The 20,648-nt window shown below is 42.3% G+C and overlaps 1 protein-coding gene across 1 annotated transcript; it reads left to right on the top strand.

The window, feature by feature from the left end:
- Positions 1-7,651: 7,651 nt before the first annotated feature.
- Positions 7,652-8,822, top strand: LOC147625430 (uncharacterized). The gene is made up of 4 exons (XM_086819015.1): positions 7,652-7,975; positions 8,055-8,160; positions 8,230-8,443; positions 8,528-8,822. Exons 2-4 carry the CDS (start codon positions 8,135-8,137, stop codon positions 8,804-8,806), a joined length of 519 nt encoding a protein of 172 aa, XP_086675141.1. The 5' UTR covers positions 7,652-7,975; positions 8,055-8,134; the 3' UTR covers positions 8,807-8,822.
- The last annotated feature ends 11,826 nt before the right edge of the window (positions 8,823-20,648 follow it).

Here is a 20,648-nt window from a genome sequence, read left to right on the forward strand (position 1 = left end):
TCTTCCCTTCACTGCAAGCTAGCTCTAATGATAAAATTAGAGGGTGAGAAGCAATAGCAAACAGTAGGGGGGCTAATGGGAAACCCTGTTTGATTGACCTGTTGATTTCAAATCCCCCTACAACTCTTCCATTAAGAAGCACTTTAGAATATCCACCCAAGGAGAGAGTATAAATACATGTAGCCATTTTAGCTCCAAAGCCCATTACTATAACCTAAACTAATAACACCATAGAAAACTTCCCAATCCCTAAAGCTATTTAACCTAGAGGTTCTCCCAAAAAGGTTGTGTTCCTGTACAGCCAAAACAGACAAATCCCAAGACTTCACTAAATCCCAAAATATAGCATTTTTCTTCTTGTCTTTAATCCCTTTCACATTCCACATGCACCCCTTGAACTCATTAATGTTCATCATGTTAATGCAGTTTCCGGCACCATTCCCACTTCCTCACCATCCCTCTGACTACTCTGAACAAAGTCAATCTCCTTTCTTGTTTCATTCAATACCCTCTTAGAAAACTTTTCTACCAACAAAGAGTAATCTCTCTCAAGCAGTGGGCTATAGGGGTTAGAAAAGATGATAGAATCTAGATTCTCACCCCTCCCATTCTTCCTACTCTCATAACCTTGGCTACTTTGGGCCTTCCTAGCCTCAGCCTTACTCTGCCTCTACTAACATTGGCTTTGGTTTTAACTTTATCCTAGTCCCCTTCTTTCTTATTCTCGCCAGTTTCTAACACTACTTCCTTCCCTTTAGATTCTACTTTCTGAGTCTCTAGAGGAACTCTCCTTGTCGCTTCCTCCTCGATTCACCACTTTAGCCTCCTCCCTTGTGGATTCTAGGGCAGGGAAATCTTTGGCAATATGCCCAGAAGGCCCCACATCTGAAGCATGCACTAGGAAATGCACCAAACTTGAGGCCTAACTATAGTTTACCTAGTTGGCCTAAGTCTACCTCCACAAATTTTGGAGTCTCATTAGATGGGTTCCATGTGATGCACACATTGTTACCATGCTTTCCTCCTACCTCATCACTAGGAACAAACAACACTGAACCCAGGGATTGGGCAATGTCACGCAACGCAGGTCTAGGCCAAGGAGGCAATCCAATCACTTCAACCCAAACCGGGTATGCATTCTGGAGACTTTTATTGACATCAAACAAAGGATCAAACGGAAAGACATGTACCAACCTTTGACCAAAAAACAAGGGTCCCTTGGAAAACAACTCAGACACAGACTACCCTTTGATAAACAACACATTGAAAAAACCCTTTCCTAGATAGAAAATCTTAGACACAGAACAGTCATGCAAGATACTTTCCTGAAGCCACTTGCCTAATTTGCCCTTTGAGACGGAGGCTTGCCTAGGCAGAAAAGAAACACACTACACATTGAGAATAACCCTATCTGGCTTCTAATGAACTCTTGGCTCAGCTTCAGGCATACCTTACTTTTCACATGGTTACAAAGTCTTTCATTTAGCCAGTCAAGAATGCACTTCCTCTTGACGCACTTCACCTCGACCTCCTCACCTCTGCGCTCCATCTCGTCCTCTGCCTCCGGATCCCAGTATCCCCATCCAATCGCCCCCTCATCCTCGTTGAAGAAGCCACCCGCAAGAGGCCACCACCATGCAAGACCCGATACGTCGACCACCCGTCGACGTATATGGGCATGCACCCACATGAGAGGATTAAACTCTTCACTAACCCACTCGCCTTATAGACCTCCCAAGGTAAGTCCACCCTATTACCAACCCATGGACATCCTCCTTTAGAGCATACATATGTTTAGAGCATAGACTAGGCTATAGGAAGGGCAATGGGTCTAGATTCAAGCTTTGTACAAGAGACCCAAACCAAGTGAAATCTCCAAGGTAATGAATGAAATTTAAAGGTGTAGGGGATCGTATCTTAGAAGATTTGGATGATGCAACAAAGATCCCATGACATCATCCTAGGGTGTCCCTACATGCGCAAAGCATCCTTTGCAATTGGGGAACTAACAACATCTATATTCAAACAAGCATCAAACATCAAAGCTCAATATCCTCACATGAAAGTCACACCCCATGGGTTAGCACTTATTAAAAGTCTATCACAACTATAGACTTGTCATTAAGACCTAGAGGATAATGATGAAATTCACAGGTGTTCGGGATCGTATCCACAGCACCTCAAGTGTTTGAGAAAATCTAGAACGCATTAGAAGATTTGGATGATGTAACAAAGATTTGGATGATGTAACAAAGATCCCATTACATCATCCTAGGGTGTCCCTACATGATGGCGCAAGCCATCCTTTGCAATTGGGGAACTAACCACATCTATATTCAAACAAGCATCAAACATCAAAGCTCAATATCCTCACACCCCATGGGTTAGCACTTATTAAAAGTCTATCACAACTATAGACTTGTCATTAAGACCTAGAGGATGAAAAATATACATGAGAAGCCTTGCTTGATGAAGATAATGCTAATGATTGGATGAAGATCCTAGTAATGATTGGCATGATGAAACCATAGGTTCTCATAATATATGGATTGGATGAAGATCCTACCAAATGATTGGCATGATGAAACCATAGGCACTCATAATATGTGGATTCAAGCCATAACACATGCCCATATGTATTACTTAATAGCAATGACTCCTTACTTGAAACCCCACCTATTAGTGACTTGACTTTCCATTTGGCAAAAACATCAAAAGGAAGCAAGATCATGCTTATCTCACAGGCTAGCCACAACCTCATGTTGTAGGAAGCATGGTATCCCTATGTCAATTCTTTCTGTGTGTTGTGAACTCCAATGTCCAAATGTGGCTATTGAGAAAAAAGCTCAAAAAGCTTTGTTTTACATAGATTGTTCACACTATAGATAACCCCTTGGATTGTAAGCTTTATGTAGTCCCCATATAGGTGTGATCAAAGAAAAGAAGTCATCCTTAGAGAAAGCTAGGTAAGTAAAGTTGAATGCATAATCAACTCAGTCAAAACAATTCAAAAACTACAGCTCCCCACCACGGCGGGGGCAAAACGCTCGATGCTTATAGCCGCCTTTAGCAACATGTATGGTCTCTATGTTGGATATCAATGCTACTTAGTCACTCTTATATTATATTATACAGACACCCAATAGCTCATGCTTCCATACTTGGAGAACCAACATGGTACCCAGGAATCCCTTTCCATTGTGCCTCATAAGGTGTAAGAGGAGGCTTGGTTACATCCCTCTTTGTCAAATACATATGTCTTTTGCCAGAATCACTTGTATTTCCACCATACATCAATGTTCCCAAGCTTTAATGGAAAGCTTCAAAAACCAAAATTTTTCTTTGCTTTGATTTGCTCTATTTTGCTTTGCTTTTGCCTGTATCACCTGCAATCTGCTCAAGGATGTTTAGAAGACCTTACCCGGTAGGCCAAGCTCTCAGATCTGATAGTATTTGGTGTGCTCCAAGCTTCACAGCTTCAATGGCCAGCTTCACAGCTTCTTTTCACAGCTTCTTCTTCTCCCTCTTCACTCACTCACTCATAAACCCTAATAAACAGCACAAGGCTCTGATACCATGTTGAAAGAACGGTAGAGGAAGAGGAGACACACACACAGGAGCAAACCCTAATGTATATTGCAAACCCTAACCATAGAGGGAAGCCATGTCCACTCTCACACAAAGCATAATGCACTAATCCATAATCCACACCACACACAATGAGTTGTGTCCACACTCTACTAATCCTAGCTAATGTCCACACACTATGACCAGCTGGACACGCGGTCATTTATGTCTCACACATGTTCCTACCTAATCTGCCAGCACATAGCATAGCTGGCTCACACTGACATCGAGCTTGAATCTCAACAATCACTACTAGTTTCAAGGCAAATAATGTGCTCTTTCTCTGTTTTGCTAATTGTTTTCCCAGATTGGTTGTCTGGTATCACACCTGTTCCAATAGCTGTTTCACTGTTTGATATGTAAATAGAAGACTCATTGAGAACTAGTTCATACTCCAAAGATAGAGAACCATCTATAAAGTAGTGTTCATTTCCCTCAACATCCCATTGTGAAGGAATAGGTAAAAAGGATGCCTCTGAGCTCTCTTGGACTTTAGCCTGAACTCCTAGAAATTTATAATGTGGTGGGAGCAAACCTTGCAAGAAATAAGCACTAAGTAGAAGTTTACCATCTCTAAGAGGAATTTCTCGTGAAAGTTTGGCTGTACCTAATCTCCAGCAGATGGAGGCGCAGGCTGAAGTGGCCATAGAACAGAGAGTCCCGATATGAGTTGAGTTTAAAATTATTTTTATTCGGATAAAAATATTGTTTAAGACAATCAAGAAGATATGGAGAATATTTGATAATTATTATACCATCAACAACTTACAGTCCTTAGTTATCATAGAACAAGAGGGCATTAAATGCAAAAAAATCCACATCTGTCCTTATATATATTTCAATATATTAAAATACACCTGCCCACTCTAGTACATCAATGACTTGCCCACTCTAGTACATCAATGACTTGATGTACTAGTGGGCACGTCCCTCACAACAATGACGCCCACGCGTTCCTCGTCTCTCTTTCTCGCTGGCTCACGCATTCCTCCTCTCTTTCTCTCTGGCTCGCGTTCCTCAGAGTGCCTCCTCTCTCGCTCTCTCTCTGGCTCCCCTGCAAGCAGGTACACGTCTTTCTCTCTCTCTTTCTCTTTCTGATGATGGGATTATAGGTATGAATTTTATTGCCATTGGAATCAAACCACCGATGGCAAAGATGGGAGCAAAGCTTGCAAAGTTTTGTGTGTGCCACTCACCATTCAGCCCACTGAAGATAGGCATGAGGGATCCCCCTCCCCCGTGAGGGACAGGCTGGGAAAAATTACCTATTTTAATGATGTTTTGTAGTCAAATTGTTACAAGTGCAGTGTTGTGTGTCTATTGTGGCAGACATGCTGTTCAGCTCCTCATTCCTGCAACAAGCATTGTACCACAAAGTCATGATGATTTTCTCGATGGATGTTGTTAAAGGATTACCACAAAGTCATGATGCCAACTTCCATGGTTTTTGATAAAATGAGTTGGTGCATGCCAAAGAGGTCAAAAAATTGTTATACATACATCATAAGACAAATTCAATCTAGAGGCATAATCTAAAATGTAGGTACTTGAACACACATCCTCTAATGAACATACAATAATATAATCATCGCCTTTGGTTTTTTCGTGAGCCCTCCCTTACACAACTTGCAACCAAGTAAGTTTTTTCAATAGCAATTGAATCCTTTGCATTTTTCATGTGGGAAAAAGGACATCTTCACTTTCTTAAGGTGAAGTAGTTCACATAAATGATCCTCAAACCTTCAAATGTGTCAAAGAGTAACAAATTTCTTCCTTCTTCTTGTCTAAGAGTTTCAGATCTGCACCTCTCGCGTCTTCTGAGGGCTGCACATGATTCCATTTTTTAGGTTGGTCTTCGATTAGCTGTACTCGATTCGATTTTTCAGGTTTCGATTGGCTGTGTTGGTCTTCTGAGGGCTCTATATAGCCATGGCTATAGATGTAAGGCCTCTTGGCCTTACATCTATAGCTTACATGGCTGTAGATGCAAGGCCTCTTGGCCTTACACCTACAGCGTGGAAGAAGTGATGCTATTATAGTTGGAGGAAACACAGTTCGTCGTGACAAGAAGGAGAGATGGTGGCCACTTACCAGTGCGGATAGTCATGTCACGATGCCTACATTTACCTGAGGATGCTAACCTTTGGGATGTGTCTAACACACCTACCATAGTCATGACACAAAGGGGTGCACGAAGGGATTTTCAACACAGATTAGAAAAAAAAGGAGTAGAAATTGTGGAGTTTGATTTCTTGACACCGAAAGCGGTGGTGGACTATTGCTATGATCGGGGTTTTCTTAGTGTCTTGTGGGAATGTGGGGGCACACTGGCTATAGATGTAAGGCCAAGAGGCCTTACATGGCTGTAGATGTAAGGCCAAGAGGCCTTACATCTACAGCCATGGAACCATCCGCGCACGCGGGTTCCATGGCTGTAGATGCAAGGCCTCATCTACAGCCATGGAACCATCCGCGCGCGCGGGTTCCATGGCTGTAGATGTAAGGCCTCTTGGCCTTACATCTACAGCCATGTCATGAGGCCTTACATGGCTGTAGATGTAAGGCCTCATCTACAGCCATGAGGCCTTACATGGCTGTAGATGTAAGGCCTCATCTACAGCCATGAGGCCTTACATGGCTGTAGACGTAAGGCCATGAGGCCTTACATCTACATGAGTCTAGATTGCAGCAGGAAGCAGTTCAACCGAATGACGCCACATATTTGGGGATGCTGAAAGCATGTGGCATATGGATGTGGTTGTGGGTAGCTCTCTCGTTGACAAAGTGTAAGCACACAAAGTGTTCAATGATGTGCAAGAAAAGAATGTGGTGTTGTGGGGTGCAATCATTGCAGGATACACACAACATGGACATAGTCAGCTTGCATTCTTGTTTCTGGATCCATGGAGAGAGAGAGAGGGAGAGCTCTCCGATTTTCTTTTTCTGCTTCTTGCACATGAGGAGTGAGAGGGCTAGGGCCCTTTGCAAGGGGGAAAAAACATGATTTCTTTGGCTAACATAGTATGGACCTCTCCTGGTTCTTGTTTTAAGGCTTAGGATGGAAGCTGCCCTACAATGTTACTTGAAGATATTTGTTGAGTGATTCTGTTCATTTTTCTCACTTGAGTCGCTCGTCGCTGACGGTTCCATGGCTGTAGATGTATGGCCATGAGACACCAATGTTATGCAGTTGTGAGTATTTGTCATAAGTTTACATAAAGCATATACATGTATAAATGCATATGTTTACATAAAGCATATATGTATAGACAAAATTTGATGTGAAATTTTCTTTGCAGGTGGTCAGTGTAGGCTTGGTGTAGATGCCACCAATACATATGTGATGTCCCAGTAGACAGATTTACTTTCAGTGGCCTCTTGAAAGCACTATATTTCAGGTAATGATGGTTGTCTTTCAATATTTTGAGACGCATACCTAAGCTAGCTTATATAGCTCTTCTATTGCCGTGCACCTTGTCATGCATTGGTTTACGCACACACCCTATATATATTTATACACACACTGAAGTTGAATGTTCATATAGCATATACATATACCATTGTATTTATATTATATATACATAATTAATTAAATGATCTGATATTTAGATGGCACCAAAACGAGCAAAGGGAAAACCCCCCAAAAGCCCATCGTCTGTTATGCGGCTAAGATCAGGACCCATCAAAGGAATTATTGATATTGAACACGAGGCATCTTCTCATGTGGTGACACGCTCTCCTATGAAAGAAAAGAGAACACGTCAATGTATCTTTGTGGAGGATGAAGCAATAGAAGGTGATTCAAATGATGTGGAAGAGGAGATTGATGCATTAGAAAGTGACTCTAATGAGCATCAAATCCATGTAGACGGTGATGCAACAACCACACCATCTAGTCAGCCTTCAACCGACTTGACCCTCGAGAAAGAGGAGAAGAGAAGAAAACATGGTTTGGGTGAGAAGGTGCCCCTTGGTCTTATGAGTGAGGTCTTGTCAAAGTTCCATGTGAAAAGGACTACGGAGCCTCCCTTGGTGCCATTATGTCGTCTCCTTCCAGAGGAGTCTGTGTGAATTGCTTCAGAGGACGCATCTTGGCTAGTTCCACTTTTTGACCACAATGCATATATGGAAAATATTGGGAGTTTCTTGGTTTCCGTCCGTGATACGCATGGGACACTCCTCCCCGTCACAACAGAGGTTCAAGCATCTTGGGACCCTATCTGGCAACAAAAAAATCAAGCTTTTGATCAAGAATGCAACGAAGAATGGAGTCATCTTCGTGGACATCGCTTTCTTGTTTGGGACGGCAATCACAGACTCAAAACTTGGACAAAATGAGTAAAAGAGAGTGAGTATTGTCATAAGTTACGAGTTATTTACTTTCAAATTTATTGTGTTTAGTTCTTATGTATTATTTTATCTTGTAGGATTTCAAGATAGTGCTTTTCACCATCTTTGTGTACGTTGCATTTTCATTGAGGTGGATGTAAAGAAGGAGGCAGAGCTCATGCTTGCACTTGACACCACAAATACGCAAGCTTCTTACTAATAATGTCTTATTAGTTTAGAGTAATTACTTTCTAACTTTTTACTAATGTTCAGAATCACTCGGGCTCATGTGGAACCAAATTTGGGACATGAAATATTCATGTTTCAAAAATTTGGGATCGCAAACAAAGAGAGTATATTCCAATGGCTCTCTCTTGAGCAAAGACAATGGGCAATCTCCGAGACTTTGTATGAGACTCGCCATCATGGTGGGGTTTGGCCATGGTATGATAGTCCATGTATCTTGATTTCACAGCTTGTATGGAAGGTATGTAAGACAAAATCAATTGTACGGCTAAAGAAATGAAAGAGCGCTCTACTTTTTTAAATTAGGTATGATTTGCTTTTGTAGGATGAATTTAATAGAAATCTTGTTAAAGAGGAGAGTCGTCTACGAGCTCATGGATTTGAAGGTCAGCAACTTCAAACGAAAATGCATGCAGCCACTAAAGAGGTGGAAGAGCGGCTACGAGACAAAGGATACAAGTATTTGACCATTGCAAATCCAGCTCATGGTGAAGACTTTTTCAATATTATCTTCTCTTTAAAATGGAATGATAAATCCATGGTAAACATTACGAGGGATAAATTACACTCGCTTTGTTCTGCGAAGATCTCTACAGAGAGGTAGACTTTCTTTTTGTGCTTATAGTTTTACTCTGTCTGTTGAAGAAGCGTACCACCATACATACATATTTTCTCAAGCAAAACTAGAGGGCTGTCTTTCTCATACACATGAGCTTTCCACAAAATCAGAGAGCTGGTTATCATATACATGGGTTTTCCAAAGCCACAAATTGGTGATTCCTCATATATATATGAGTTATTTCACAAGAAAGAGAACAAAAAAAACTGGCCAGCCATCACTTACATTGCATGGGCTGTCATCATGACAGAGAGCCGCATTCTTTATGCGTGGCACCTTCTCTTCATTCATACAAGTGGCGTTGCAGCTTCTCCTCCCCTCCCAAACTGGAGTGCCGTAGGCTGTTCTGAGGGTACTTCTCTTCAAAGAAAACGAGCTTATCTCCTTTCTCTCTCAAACACAGAGAGCAGCTTCTTACACACAAGGAAAAAACACACGGGCTCTCACACCTTGAAGACTGCGCCTTCTCACACAAAGGCTGCGCTTCTCCCCTTCTCTTATACACACTGGCTACGCAGGCTCTCTGAGAGCATTAGAGCTCCGAGCTCTCCCTATCACACACTCTGAAAACTACAGCTCCCCTCCTACACACCAATATAGAGAGTGCTGTGCAGCTCTCTGAGAGCATCAAAACACGAGCTCTCCCTCTCACACCTTGAAAACTACAGCTACGCTTTCTCCTCTCTACACACATGGGCTGCGCAGCTCCCTGAGAGCCTTAGAACACGAGCTCTCCCACACACTCTTATACACATGGCTACGCTGCCCGTTCAACCAAAAAAAACATTATATTATTCATAATACTCCAAGGCATGTCAGGTTGCCAGAGAGCTCACCCCCACCTCCACTCGGTGCTTCTTTGACAATCGAGGCTAGTTGACGAATTCTTTGAAGCAATCCAAGGCCACCTTCTATTTTTAGCAAGCCTTGTATTAAATCCCAAGGTGACTCTTGCATTCAAGGAAGACTTTGCACCACACTTACCTTTGTTTCCCATGAAATGCCAAGGACCGGTACTGTAGCTGACCTCCTCTAACGGGTCCCTGTCCAGCTTTAAAAAAATAGTGCTCTGCATGCTTACATTATTTGTCAACAACCTTGTCCACATATGATAGTGCTAAAACCTACCTTGTGAAACTGATTCTCATTTCACACCCCTTTCATTTCCCATTTATTAAGGTAAACCAACAACTAACTGTACACATTGCATATTTTTGTTAGATCCGTCCACATGTGGCCTTATACCCCCTTTAGCCCTTGGAGATGGACACCCTTTATTTGTAAATGCCATGCATGAGTGTGTACACATGCCAAGAAAATATTAGCAAAAAATACCTAACAGCGTACTCATTGGCTTACACCCTGTCATTCCATATTTTGCCAACATATCCAATGCATATTGGCGTTGCACTAACCATGTACCTGCATGGTCTTTGATCACTTCAATTCCAAGAAAATATCTCAATTCACCCAAGTCTTTCATGTCGAACTGCGCACTGAATGCCTTCTTGACATGCATAATATCTGTAGCATGATCTCGTGTGACAATCAAGTCATCCACATAGATGACGAGTAGGACAATCCCATGATGTGTTTTCTTCACATAGAGTGAAGAATCTGCTGTAGAAACCTGAAATCCAAGGGAGATAAGATATCGGCTCATCTTATCACTCCAAGCACGAGGTGCTTGCTTCAAACCATATAATGCTTTCTTTAATCTGCATACATGAGTGGGATACTTTGGGTGTACATATCCTTCTGGATGTGCCATATAAACTTCCTCTTGTAGATCACCATTTAGAAATGCATTTTTCACATCCATTTGATGCATTTCCCAACCATTTGCTGCAGCCATAGCAATGACTGCTCTCACTATTCCCATGTTTGCAACTGGACTAAATGTTTCATCATAGTCCAAGCCTTGGGTTTGTACATAACCCTTAGCTACCAATCTTGCTTTATGGCGTTCAATGGAACCATCTGACTTGCATTTCACTTTGTAAACCCATTTTCAACCAATAACATTTTTGTGTTGTGGTAATGCAACCAAATCCCATGTTTCATTATGAACCAATGCGTCCATCTCAACATCCATTGCCTTCTCCCATACATGCTTTCCAATAGCTTCTGTATAGCACGTAGGTTTCGCATGCTTCACCAAATAGGTCATATATGCGTAATGCATAGCAAAATCACGATATGTCAACCTATCACTGGATACCTGACTCTTTGGGATCTCCGCAATGCATGCTCATCTTTGGCGCATGTTGAGATCCTTCTGAGTGAAGATCCACTTTAAGCTTCGATGATCTGTCATCATCAAAGTGAATCTTTGACCGAGTAGGTAATGTCTCTACAACTTCAGGGCATATACTACTGAAAGTAGCTCTAGGTCATGGACAGCATAATTCCTCTCATGCATTCTGAGTTTTCAAGATTCATAGGCCACTACATGACCTTCCTGCATGAGTGCACCTCCCAGGGCAAAACCACTGGCATCAGTTACTACCTCAAAGGGTAGAGAGAAATCTGGCAATTTCAGAATGGGATTGGTTACCAAGGCGGTCTTCAACTTATCAAAAGCACTCTGACACCTAGCAGACAATTGAAACGGTATATTCTTCTTGAGAAGATTAGTCAGGGGGGAAGCTATGAGAACATACTTAGGTATAAAAATTCTATACCAACCAGTTAGTCCCAAGAATCCTCTGACTTCTTTCACTGTCTTAGGTTCAGGCCAATCTATGACTACTTGGACTTTAGCGAAATCTAGGGAAATCCCGTCTTTGGATACTAGGAAGCCCAAGTATTCAACATGGTCGACAGAGAAAGTGCATTTGCTCCTTTTTGCAAAGAGTTGGTGCTTCCTTAGAATCTCAAGAACTTTTCGGATGTGAGCTTCATGGTCAGCTGCATTCTTTGAGTAAATCAGAATATCATTAAAGAAAACAAGGACCAAATTTTTTACCATTTTTGGGTCAGTTTAGCTTACTTTTTGGAACTAGACTTGAATTAGGAGAGAGAGGAGATGAAATATCTCATTATTTGAGAGTTTAAAACTCCACCACACATGTGAAATAGGTGCCTCCTTCTCATGAGGGGGAATCCCCACTCTGAGGTGTCAAAAATTTATTTTTTTAGTATTTCCTTTGGTCCTTAGTCCACTCTTCATCTTATGTGAGTATTTACTCATTTTTAGGGGGTTGTTCTTTATTTCTTCAATTTATCTCCTCCCTACATTTGGATTAATCTGGTTGGCCCCTCAGAACCTTAATCTAAAATTTTAAAAAAATCTGGACCCTTAGGATAAGGCCTTTTGAACAGATTATAATTTATTTCAAATGCACCTTCTGAAATTCTTTTTGAACTTCTATTTCGGGGGACTTTATTTTAATAAGAAGAGATATTTTTCTATCCAAAAATATCTAAAAACTGAATAACCTCTCTCTCGAACATTTTCTCTCTCTAAGGTAAAATAGGTAGAAACAAGATCTTTTATTATTCTGAAGAGGGGATTGATTACAGGGGAAGATACTGGACATCCTGAGGGGCTGGGGAGGAATCTTACATGTGATGAGATGTGATGTGGACATATGTGATGAGATGTGATGTGGATGGATGTGATGAGGATGGATGTGATGAGGATGGATGTGATGTGATGTGATGTGGACGGGTGTGATGAGATGTGATGTGGATGGATGTGATGAGATGTGATGTGAATCTAAATGAATGTAGATGGATGTGATGTGATATGAATGGATGAAATGTGATGTAGATGTGTTGTGACATAGATGTGATGTGGATGGATGTGATGTGAATCTAAATGAATGTAGATGGATGTGATGTGATATGAATAGATGAAATGTGATGTAGATGTGTTGTGACATAGATGTGATATGATGTGATGTGATATGGATCTGAGTAGATGTGAATGGATGAAATATGATGTGGATAGATGAGATGTGATGTGATGTGGATCTGGGTAGATGTGAATGGATGAGTTGTGATGTGGACAGATGTGATGTGATGTGATGTGAAGTGAGCCTAGATAGATGTGAATGGATGAGATGTGATGTGGATGGACGTGGCGTGATGTGATGAGGATAGATGTGGATAGATGTGATGAGATGTAATATGATGTGATTAGATGAGAATGGATGAAGGACGATGGGAATAGATAAGACTGTGGAATAAGCAATGTGAATTGATATAGAAGAATGTGGAATAACGAGAAATGATATGGAACAATGTGGAAAGATGAGAGTTCGTTAGAAACTGTATTTATGAAACTTGTTTTTAAAAGACTGTTTTATGTCAAGAATGTTGGGGAAGCATTTTGACCATCTTGTGAATGAGGTCGTGGGAGACCTAAGTGAAAAAAGTTGCAACAGCTAACGAAGAGTCAATGGAGGATGTCCCGCGTGGCAAGGTCGACCAAGGTCTTGACCAGCCTTGATTCGATTTAAATGGGGTCTTCCAGTACGGTGGATGAGGGACCAAGGAAGCGGCCTATGAGTGAAGCGCTACGTGACTTACAAAGGAGCCTAGAGAGTGTTGACCATATGCTTGGGGTCTGGGGTCACCGAAGATACCCACACGTGCATCGAGGAAGAAAATGGAACAATGAGTTGGAGTTGTTTTCTGAACACGGGCATGGATTTGGTTGATTAGCCTTGCTGGTCTTCAACGGATGAGCCCATGGCTCTTTTATATGGGCCTGTTGGTTGATCTTACTGATCTTCAACGGAGAGTCCATTCGGGTTTTCTTATGTGATTATATTTTCGGGTACTATGAGCTAGGAACTATTGAAAAGGCCCCTGAGTGAACAGGTGGTGAGCGTTCTAGTTTGCCAATGATGCCATAGGTACACCAATGAATGAATGATTAGAAATTGGAATTCAAGCTAGATGTTTTGGAGGATTCAGTGATACTATGGTTTCATTAAAAGATTGTTTTAAAGACAGTTGAATTTGTGAAAAAAAGGTAATTTCATATTGGGTGTGTAAGTGGTGTGACTATCTTGAACTTTGCTTGAAGTGCCGGCTAGGGGGCCTGGGAACTCTTTTTCCTGGTACCTGAGGCAAAATATAACCAAATTTCTAAATAGATCCTATCAATACAGTAGTTGGGCAATTGGCTAACCCATGAGATTGGATGGGGTTAGGTTGGTGGGCTGATGGATTCCTAAAATAAGACTAAATTTTGTTAAGTTATGATAGTTGAAGTAAATTACGGATAATCCTTGTTCTATGGAAAAGAATCAATGACTGTGCCTCTTGATAAGGAAAAAAGAATCAATGACTGTGCCTCTTAATAAGGAAAAAAGCGTTGGTCTCTATGATCCAAGTGCAAGTTCCTCCCTTGACCCGGCCATGTGACCTGCATGTTAGGTCGAAATGACAATGGGTAAATTAAGGCTCTTGACTACGATAGAATAGATTTTCTTGGTGGAATCGCCTATGGCTATGGGCGAGGGAAGTTTTTCTAGATTCAATTTTGGAAGAACCGAGGGATTAGTCTCTTGTCCAGATATTCATGGGCAAGGCCCTGAGTGGGAGACTCTGCCCTGTACAAGAAGTGCTACTTCTCTCTGCTAGCACCCCCAAATTTGATGCTGCGCAGTGGGGATAGGGATCTTTCAAAGTCTTGCAATTTCACGATGTGAAACATTCTCTTCTAATTCATGCCTCTTGAATAGATCAATAGAATCAGAAATTGAATCAAAGTGGGTTGATTTATAGCTTATCAAATCATACATACATGCACTTAAGATTTGGAAAACTCATCAGAGATGATCTTACGCCTGTAGTGCATCAAATCATCCAGGAGCTTCCTACCAAAGAAGTTTGGGATCAAGACATTCTGCAAGCACACACTTGAGTGTTTTGAGAAACCTGGCCACTGCGAAAACCAGTAGTGAAGAATCCATGGAATAAGGGCTGAGATACGTTGGGTTTGGGGAAGGAGATAAACCACACTCCCCAACCAAGTCCAGTGGGATCATTGATATCGCCCGTGGATTTTTCGGTATCCAAACTAGTCATGATGAAGAACTGCAATCTATGGACATGGGTCCATCAACTAGCGCTGGACTTGGTTCAAGACAAGAAGTGCCATTCCAAGCGTTGAATTTTAGGCTATCAAATACTAGCACCCCTTGAATTAGATGAGATATGGAAAGTGCAGTTAGGACGGGTCAAATATTCTTTCCCAACACCGAGGAAATGGAATTGGACCTCCAACGAAGTGAGGTAGAACAATAACTCCAAGAATTGGGCTTAAGGAAACAAGAGCTTGATACTCGTAGGGCAAGAGCTGAGAGAAAGGAGACAGGAAGTGTTAACCCACTCCAATCACGAGGAAAGAACCTGAAATTGCTACAGGTAGAAGTGATGGAGAAATTCCGAACTTGGAACCCATCAATGAGGAATCCAGAATGGAGGAAGGGTTTATAACCAAAGAAGAAGAGGGTAACAAGCTAACTTGGCTATAGAAGTATAGGACCGACTCTATACCAAGAAGGATATTGAGTTAATGATCAATCACCCTACATTCTTACAAGACATGGAGCTCTTAATTACACAAAGACGCACAGAGGCTACTATTAGGGAATCCCACCAGGGTACCACAACTGGACCAATCCATGAACCCGAGATACCTAGAAGAGCCAATACAAGTAGGGGACGTGGTCTAGGAAAGGGGGGGAGCAATTCCCGAGAGACCTAGAAACAATCCAAACTTGGACCTTAATGTGGCCACAAGGGCAAACTTGTTAAATATGGCAGCAGAGATGGGTAGGGGGATGGTCAGGGAACTAGGATTTACTCTAGAACCCCAACCTATCCAGATGAAACCCCATATTATTTCAAAACTTGTCCAAAAGTTCTTTGGGGATGGGGATCCTATCCAACATGTAGAGATTTTTGAATCTACATGTGAAACCTGCGGACTGCCAGTCAGTGACGTGACCATGATACATGCCTTCTTGCTAACCTTAGAAGGAAAAGCTCATCAGTTGTTCAGAACCCTTAAGCCTCAGGACAAGGTTAATTTTACAAGATTAAAGAATGTTTTTGTACCCAACTTTGCACGTAGTGGTGACAGATGGAACCCTGTGGCACAACTACATAACATTAAACAAAAGGAAGATGAGTCGATGAGAGACTATGTCTCTCTCCTGAAGCACTTAAATTCAAGATGCAAACTTCAGGAAAGGTTAACAGATGATCAATTGTTACCTTGTTTCAGGAGAGGGGTTATAGACCATAAAATGCATGATTACCTGGTACTAGCCCGGCCAGCTACTCTTGATGCATGCTACAAATTGGCAATCGAATATGAAGATAACATGTTAGAATTGCCATAACCCAAAGATGTTAAAACATTTGCAACAACCACGACTTTGCATGTCTCGAGTCACCATTGGAACTCGAAGTAAGCAAGTCGGACATATAACCATGGTGGATGAACTCAGCAATAGCATATTAGAAAAATTAAAGGTCAAGGAAGGAAGAGAGACGTTGAGGTAGGGGCATAGTCACCTTTACCCCAGCAGGGAATTGGTGTGGTGCTCCATGTGCCCACCGAATGTCCACAGTTAAGGGCAAGACCATTACTCTATTGTACGCACTGTTGTACGCACTGTGTAAAATTGGGAAATCATGACACGTCAATGTGTAGATTTCCAAGGTTTTAAAATGTGGCACAACTACCAGCAAATAGAGCCCCATTGGCTTTTCCAGCACCACCTATGCAGATCTCTACCACTGTTAGACAACCCAACTCTTCCTACTTACCTAGGGGGATGTTCCAGGTACAAGACGCTTTGCCCTTGCCACACCACCAGTTCTACCGCCACCACAACCAGCACAGGCTAAGATCAATCAAGTAGTGATTGAAGAGCCATCAGAAGATGTTGAGCTGGTGCAGTAATTAGAACTTAGTGGGGAATACTACAAGGACATGCATGAGGCCATGCCAAAATATTATGTCCTATAGAATAATATGCCAGTACCTGTGTTTCAAACCACGGTACAGTGGAAGGGTAAGGAAATAAAATCAAATCTGAGAAGAAGACCTTTACAATGCTATTGCTACAGTGGGCCACATCGAGTAGCCGAGTGTCCAAACACGAATATGAATCATACACACCAACCACAACAAGTGGCGACCATGCCTAATGACATGCCAGTGATCACCTGCACTAAATGTGGAATTGATCATTTGATCAAAGATTGTCCCTACCGAGCAAGTGGTTTTGCTTCTATGGCTAATCAAGCCACCATCCGTACCATTAGTGTACAATTTGGGAAGATCACACTGCTCAATGTCCTAACATGAGCTCAAGCTCAGTTAGGAGACAAGGGAAGGAATCGGGCAGATGCGACTATTTCTAGGATTGGCCGCAGGAGAAGAGTGAAGAAATTAGGAAAGGGGGACACACAAGTTACAATCCAAGATGGATTCAAAGAAGATACAGTTGATAGCGGATCCACACAATCAAAGGAATAAGGGAATCAAGGGATCAATCTGGGAGGATTAGACCTGGGAAAGCAAAGAGAACAACCAGCAACTCCAAAGGGGGTTGGTGAGTATCCCAATTTCGATGAAGAAATAAGGAAGCTAGAAGATGCCAAGGCCTTAGTTGAACAGTACCAACAACTTCATGAAACTAAGCCAAGGGCCAATCGAGTAGTAAGGGATACCATCTATCCATGAGATGAACTACCGCGGAATAGGGTCTTGAACATGCCAACCCCGATTCCGAAGGGAACTGAAGAGGACTCCCAAACAAACACAATGACTAGAATGTTTGAGGAAAATGAGTTGGGGGGATCTATTCATTCCTTCCCCTTGGAAGAATACGAGACACCTTGATGGGAAGAACACTCTATATCCAAGGAACCCAGGGATATAGGAAGCATCATAGCTGCACTATCCACACCTGTCCAGATGCCCTTGGGGCAACTGTTATGCAATTCTCATCCACCTTATGGACAAATGCAATTCACCCACCTTATGGGATAGATGTAAAAGAATGGGTCAAGGGAGGTCTAAAGCCATTCTGTAAAATTGATGAGACTCTACCACCCTTGGCAGAAAGACCCTTGAAGCATACCAAGGAAACGCGAGTCGTTAAGATACCAGTTAACCAACTGGGATGCTACTATGAAAGTGACGACACGAATGCTACCATCCCGATTTATCATAATGGATACCAGGCATTGACTATCCAGGATGGTGGGGTAGGTGTCAGCATCATTACCAAATGTTGTTGTGGGAAAATTGGGGGAAACTTGATCTAAAAAGAGCATATCTAATCGTTAAGATGGCTGATGGAACATCTTTGAGACCCATTGGAATCTTGGAAAATGTTAAATTTAGACTTTTTACGTTTCACTATCATCATACATTTGTGGTCATGAACTTCCTATGCCAACCTGATACATATGACATAATATTGGGACGACCTATCATGAGGGAATCCAAATTGGTGCATGATTGGGCCTTGGATCAAGTATATGTATGCAGGGACTTACAAATCCAAATTGGTGCATGATTGGGCCTTGGATCAAGTATATGTACGTAGGGACTTACAAATCTTGAAGATTGATCTAAGAGCATGGAAAGCACACCCCATGGAAGGGCAATTGTTCGGTAATGACTCGGTCACAACGGAGCGGCGGACACATCCCTACAGATATGCCAACCTGCAAAGGGGGAGACCAAGGATGAGGAGGAAACGAGAATTTATGCATCACTACCTCCCCTAGACTTCAGTGAAAATTGGATGCATGTGTTGGCTACCATTGATGTAATGCAGCCCAAGGGAACCCAGTATTTGGAATCTGGAACCATTACCACGACTTCTATCTACATGGTTAATTGGCAAACCCCATGAATGAGAAATCACAAGGGGAGACATCAAGTACAGAAGGTACTATGACACGAAGCCGTACCAGTGATCAACGTCTCAGATGATGGCAGAGACAGAAACGGTACCTAGCCCGATGAATTGCCTTGCTACAAAGCAGACCTACGGATTGAGATACCTAGAGGCTACAAAGGTACATGATTGAAAAGATGCAGGGGAGAAGAGAGCTTGAGTTCTTGCAAGCACACACACACTCACAAAACCCTAAAAGAGAACACACAAGGTGAGAGGCTGAAAATCTTCTTCTTCTTCACAGAGCACTCAAAACACCATATACAAAGATAAGAGTACACACAATATGAAAAGCTACTCAACCAAATACATACTAGGATTCTTTATAGTGTGAACCCAACTAAATGAGCTGGCGCTATAACTATGCCAGTCTCTAGAATGGCTGTCACACAGCCTGTCATCCCACTGGCCGCATATCACCCATGATTGCCAATGGTGTAAGTGTGGGGCTTATCCCCCATGCGGGTCATCAGTGTCCACCGCCTCATCACTAGATGAGCTCGATATCTCAACACTCCCCCTCAAGCTCAACTCTACCTCATGTACACCAAGCAAAGCCCTAAATCTCAACACTCCCCCTCGAGCTCAACTTCACCTCATGTACACCAAGCAAAGCCCTAAATCTCAACACTCCCCCTCGAGCTCAACTTCACCTCATGTACACCAAGCAAAGCCTTGAATCTGTGGAGCTTCTCTGTCCCAATGCTTTGGTGAAGATGTAAGTGACCTGATCCTGTGTGGTGCTGACATAAACAAGGTCAACGTCTCCTGCCAAAACCTTCTCTCTAACAAAACGGTAGTGGACCTTTATATGCTTTGTGCGAGCATGAAAAACTGGGTTCCTAGCCAACTATATACTGCTAATGTTGTCACAAAAAATGACAACTTGTCTATCCCACTGATAGACCCACATCTTCAACTAGCTTTCTCAACCAAGCTACCTCACATGCTCCCATAGCACCACCTTTGTACTCGGCCTCTGTGTACTGGATAGAGCAACCGTAGAGGCTGCTTCTTGCTGCTCCAAGTCATAGCAGCACTCCCCAAAGAAAACATGAAGCCACTAGTAGATCTTCTATCTGCGATACTACCAGCCCAATTAGCATCGCTGTACCCATGTACACATATCTCTGTCCCAGTTTCATAAAATAGTCCCCAATGCAAAGTAGACTTCACATACCTATTAAGATTCTAGAAATGGGATTGATCATGGTGAAGGACATAGATTAAGCATAAGATTAAGGTGGATTAAACCACACTAAAAACTCCATGACTAGAGAGAGAGGGAGATTGCACACTCAACACTATTCCCTTGTATTTCATATCACAATGAACCATACAATGATATAGGCCCTCTAGCCTTATCCCACTTTACACATCATCATCCATGTGGCAACTCCTTTTCCACTTCTTTTGGTCAACTCTCACACACCATGCAATATTACATGTGGCATTCCTATCTCACCACAATATCTTGCACCTCTAGGGTGCTTTCCCACATACACACATACACACAATATCTTGCACCTCTAGGGTGCTTTCCCACATATACACAACACCGCGATTACATCTCTCAACACCCCCTCTTAATCGAGGTGTTCCACAACTCACCCATCACCCATCACCCATATCAATGTAGCATTGTACAAACGCAATCGCTACCTCTCAACACTCCCCCTCAATGATACATTGGAGTGTCCATCAACCAAACATGTGTGCCCGTGTCTACCATCTTAGACACCTAGTCCATTTTGAGCCAACTCGCTCACAGCAGAAGCACTAAGTCCGATTTGAACATGGAAGTTCGGTTGGGAACCAACCCATGCGCATGCACCTCACACGTGCATCGCTCATGCACACATCACAATAACTACCATTTC

This window comes from Cibotium barometz, chromosome 24 (assembly GCF_041138505.1).
Source record: "Cibotium barometz isolate CiBa-2024 chromosome 24, ASM4113850v1, whole genome shotgun sequence".
Classification (NCBI taxonomy): Eukaryota; Viridiplantae; Streptophyta; class Polypodiopsida; order Cyatheales; family Cibotiaceae; genus Cibotium; species Cibotium barometz.

Coding starts and splice junctions, on each gene's coding strand:
- LOC147625430 (XM_086819015.1), top strand. CDS start 8,135: ATGCTTGCACTTGACACCACAAATAC. Junction 8,161..8,229: donor GCACTTGACACCACAAATAC/GCAAGCTTCTTA, acceptor ACTAATGTTCAG/AATCACTCGGGCTCATGTGG. Junction 8,444..8,527: donor TTTCACAGCTTGTATGGAAG/GTATGTAAGACA, acceptor TTGCTTTTGTAG/GATGAATTTAATAGAAATCT.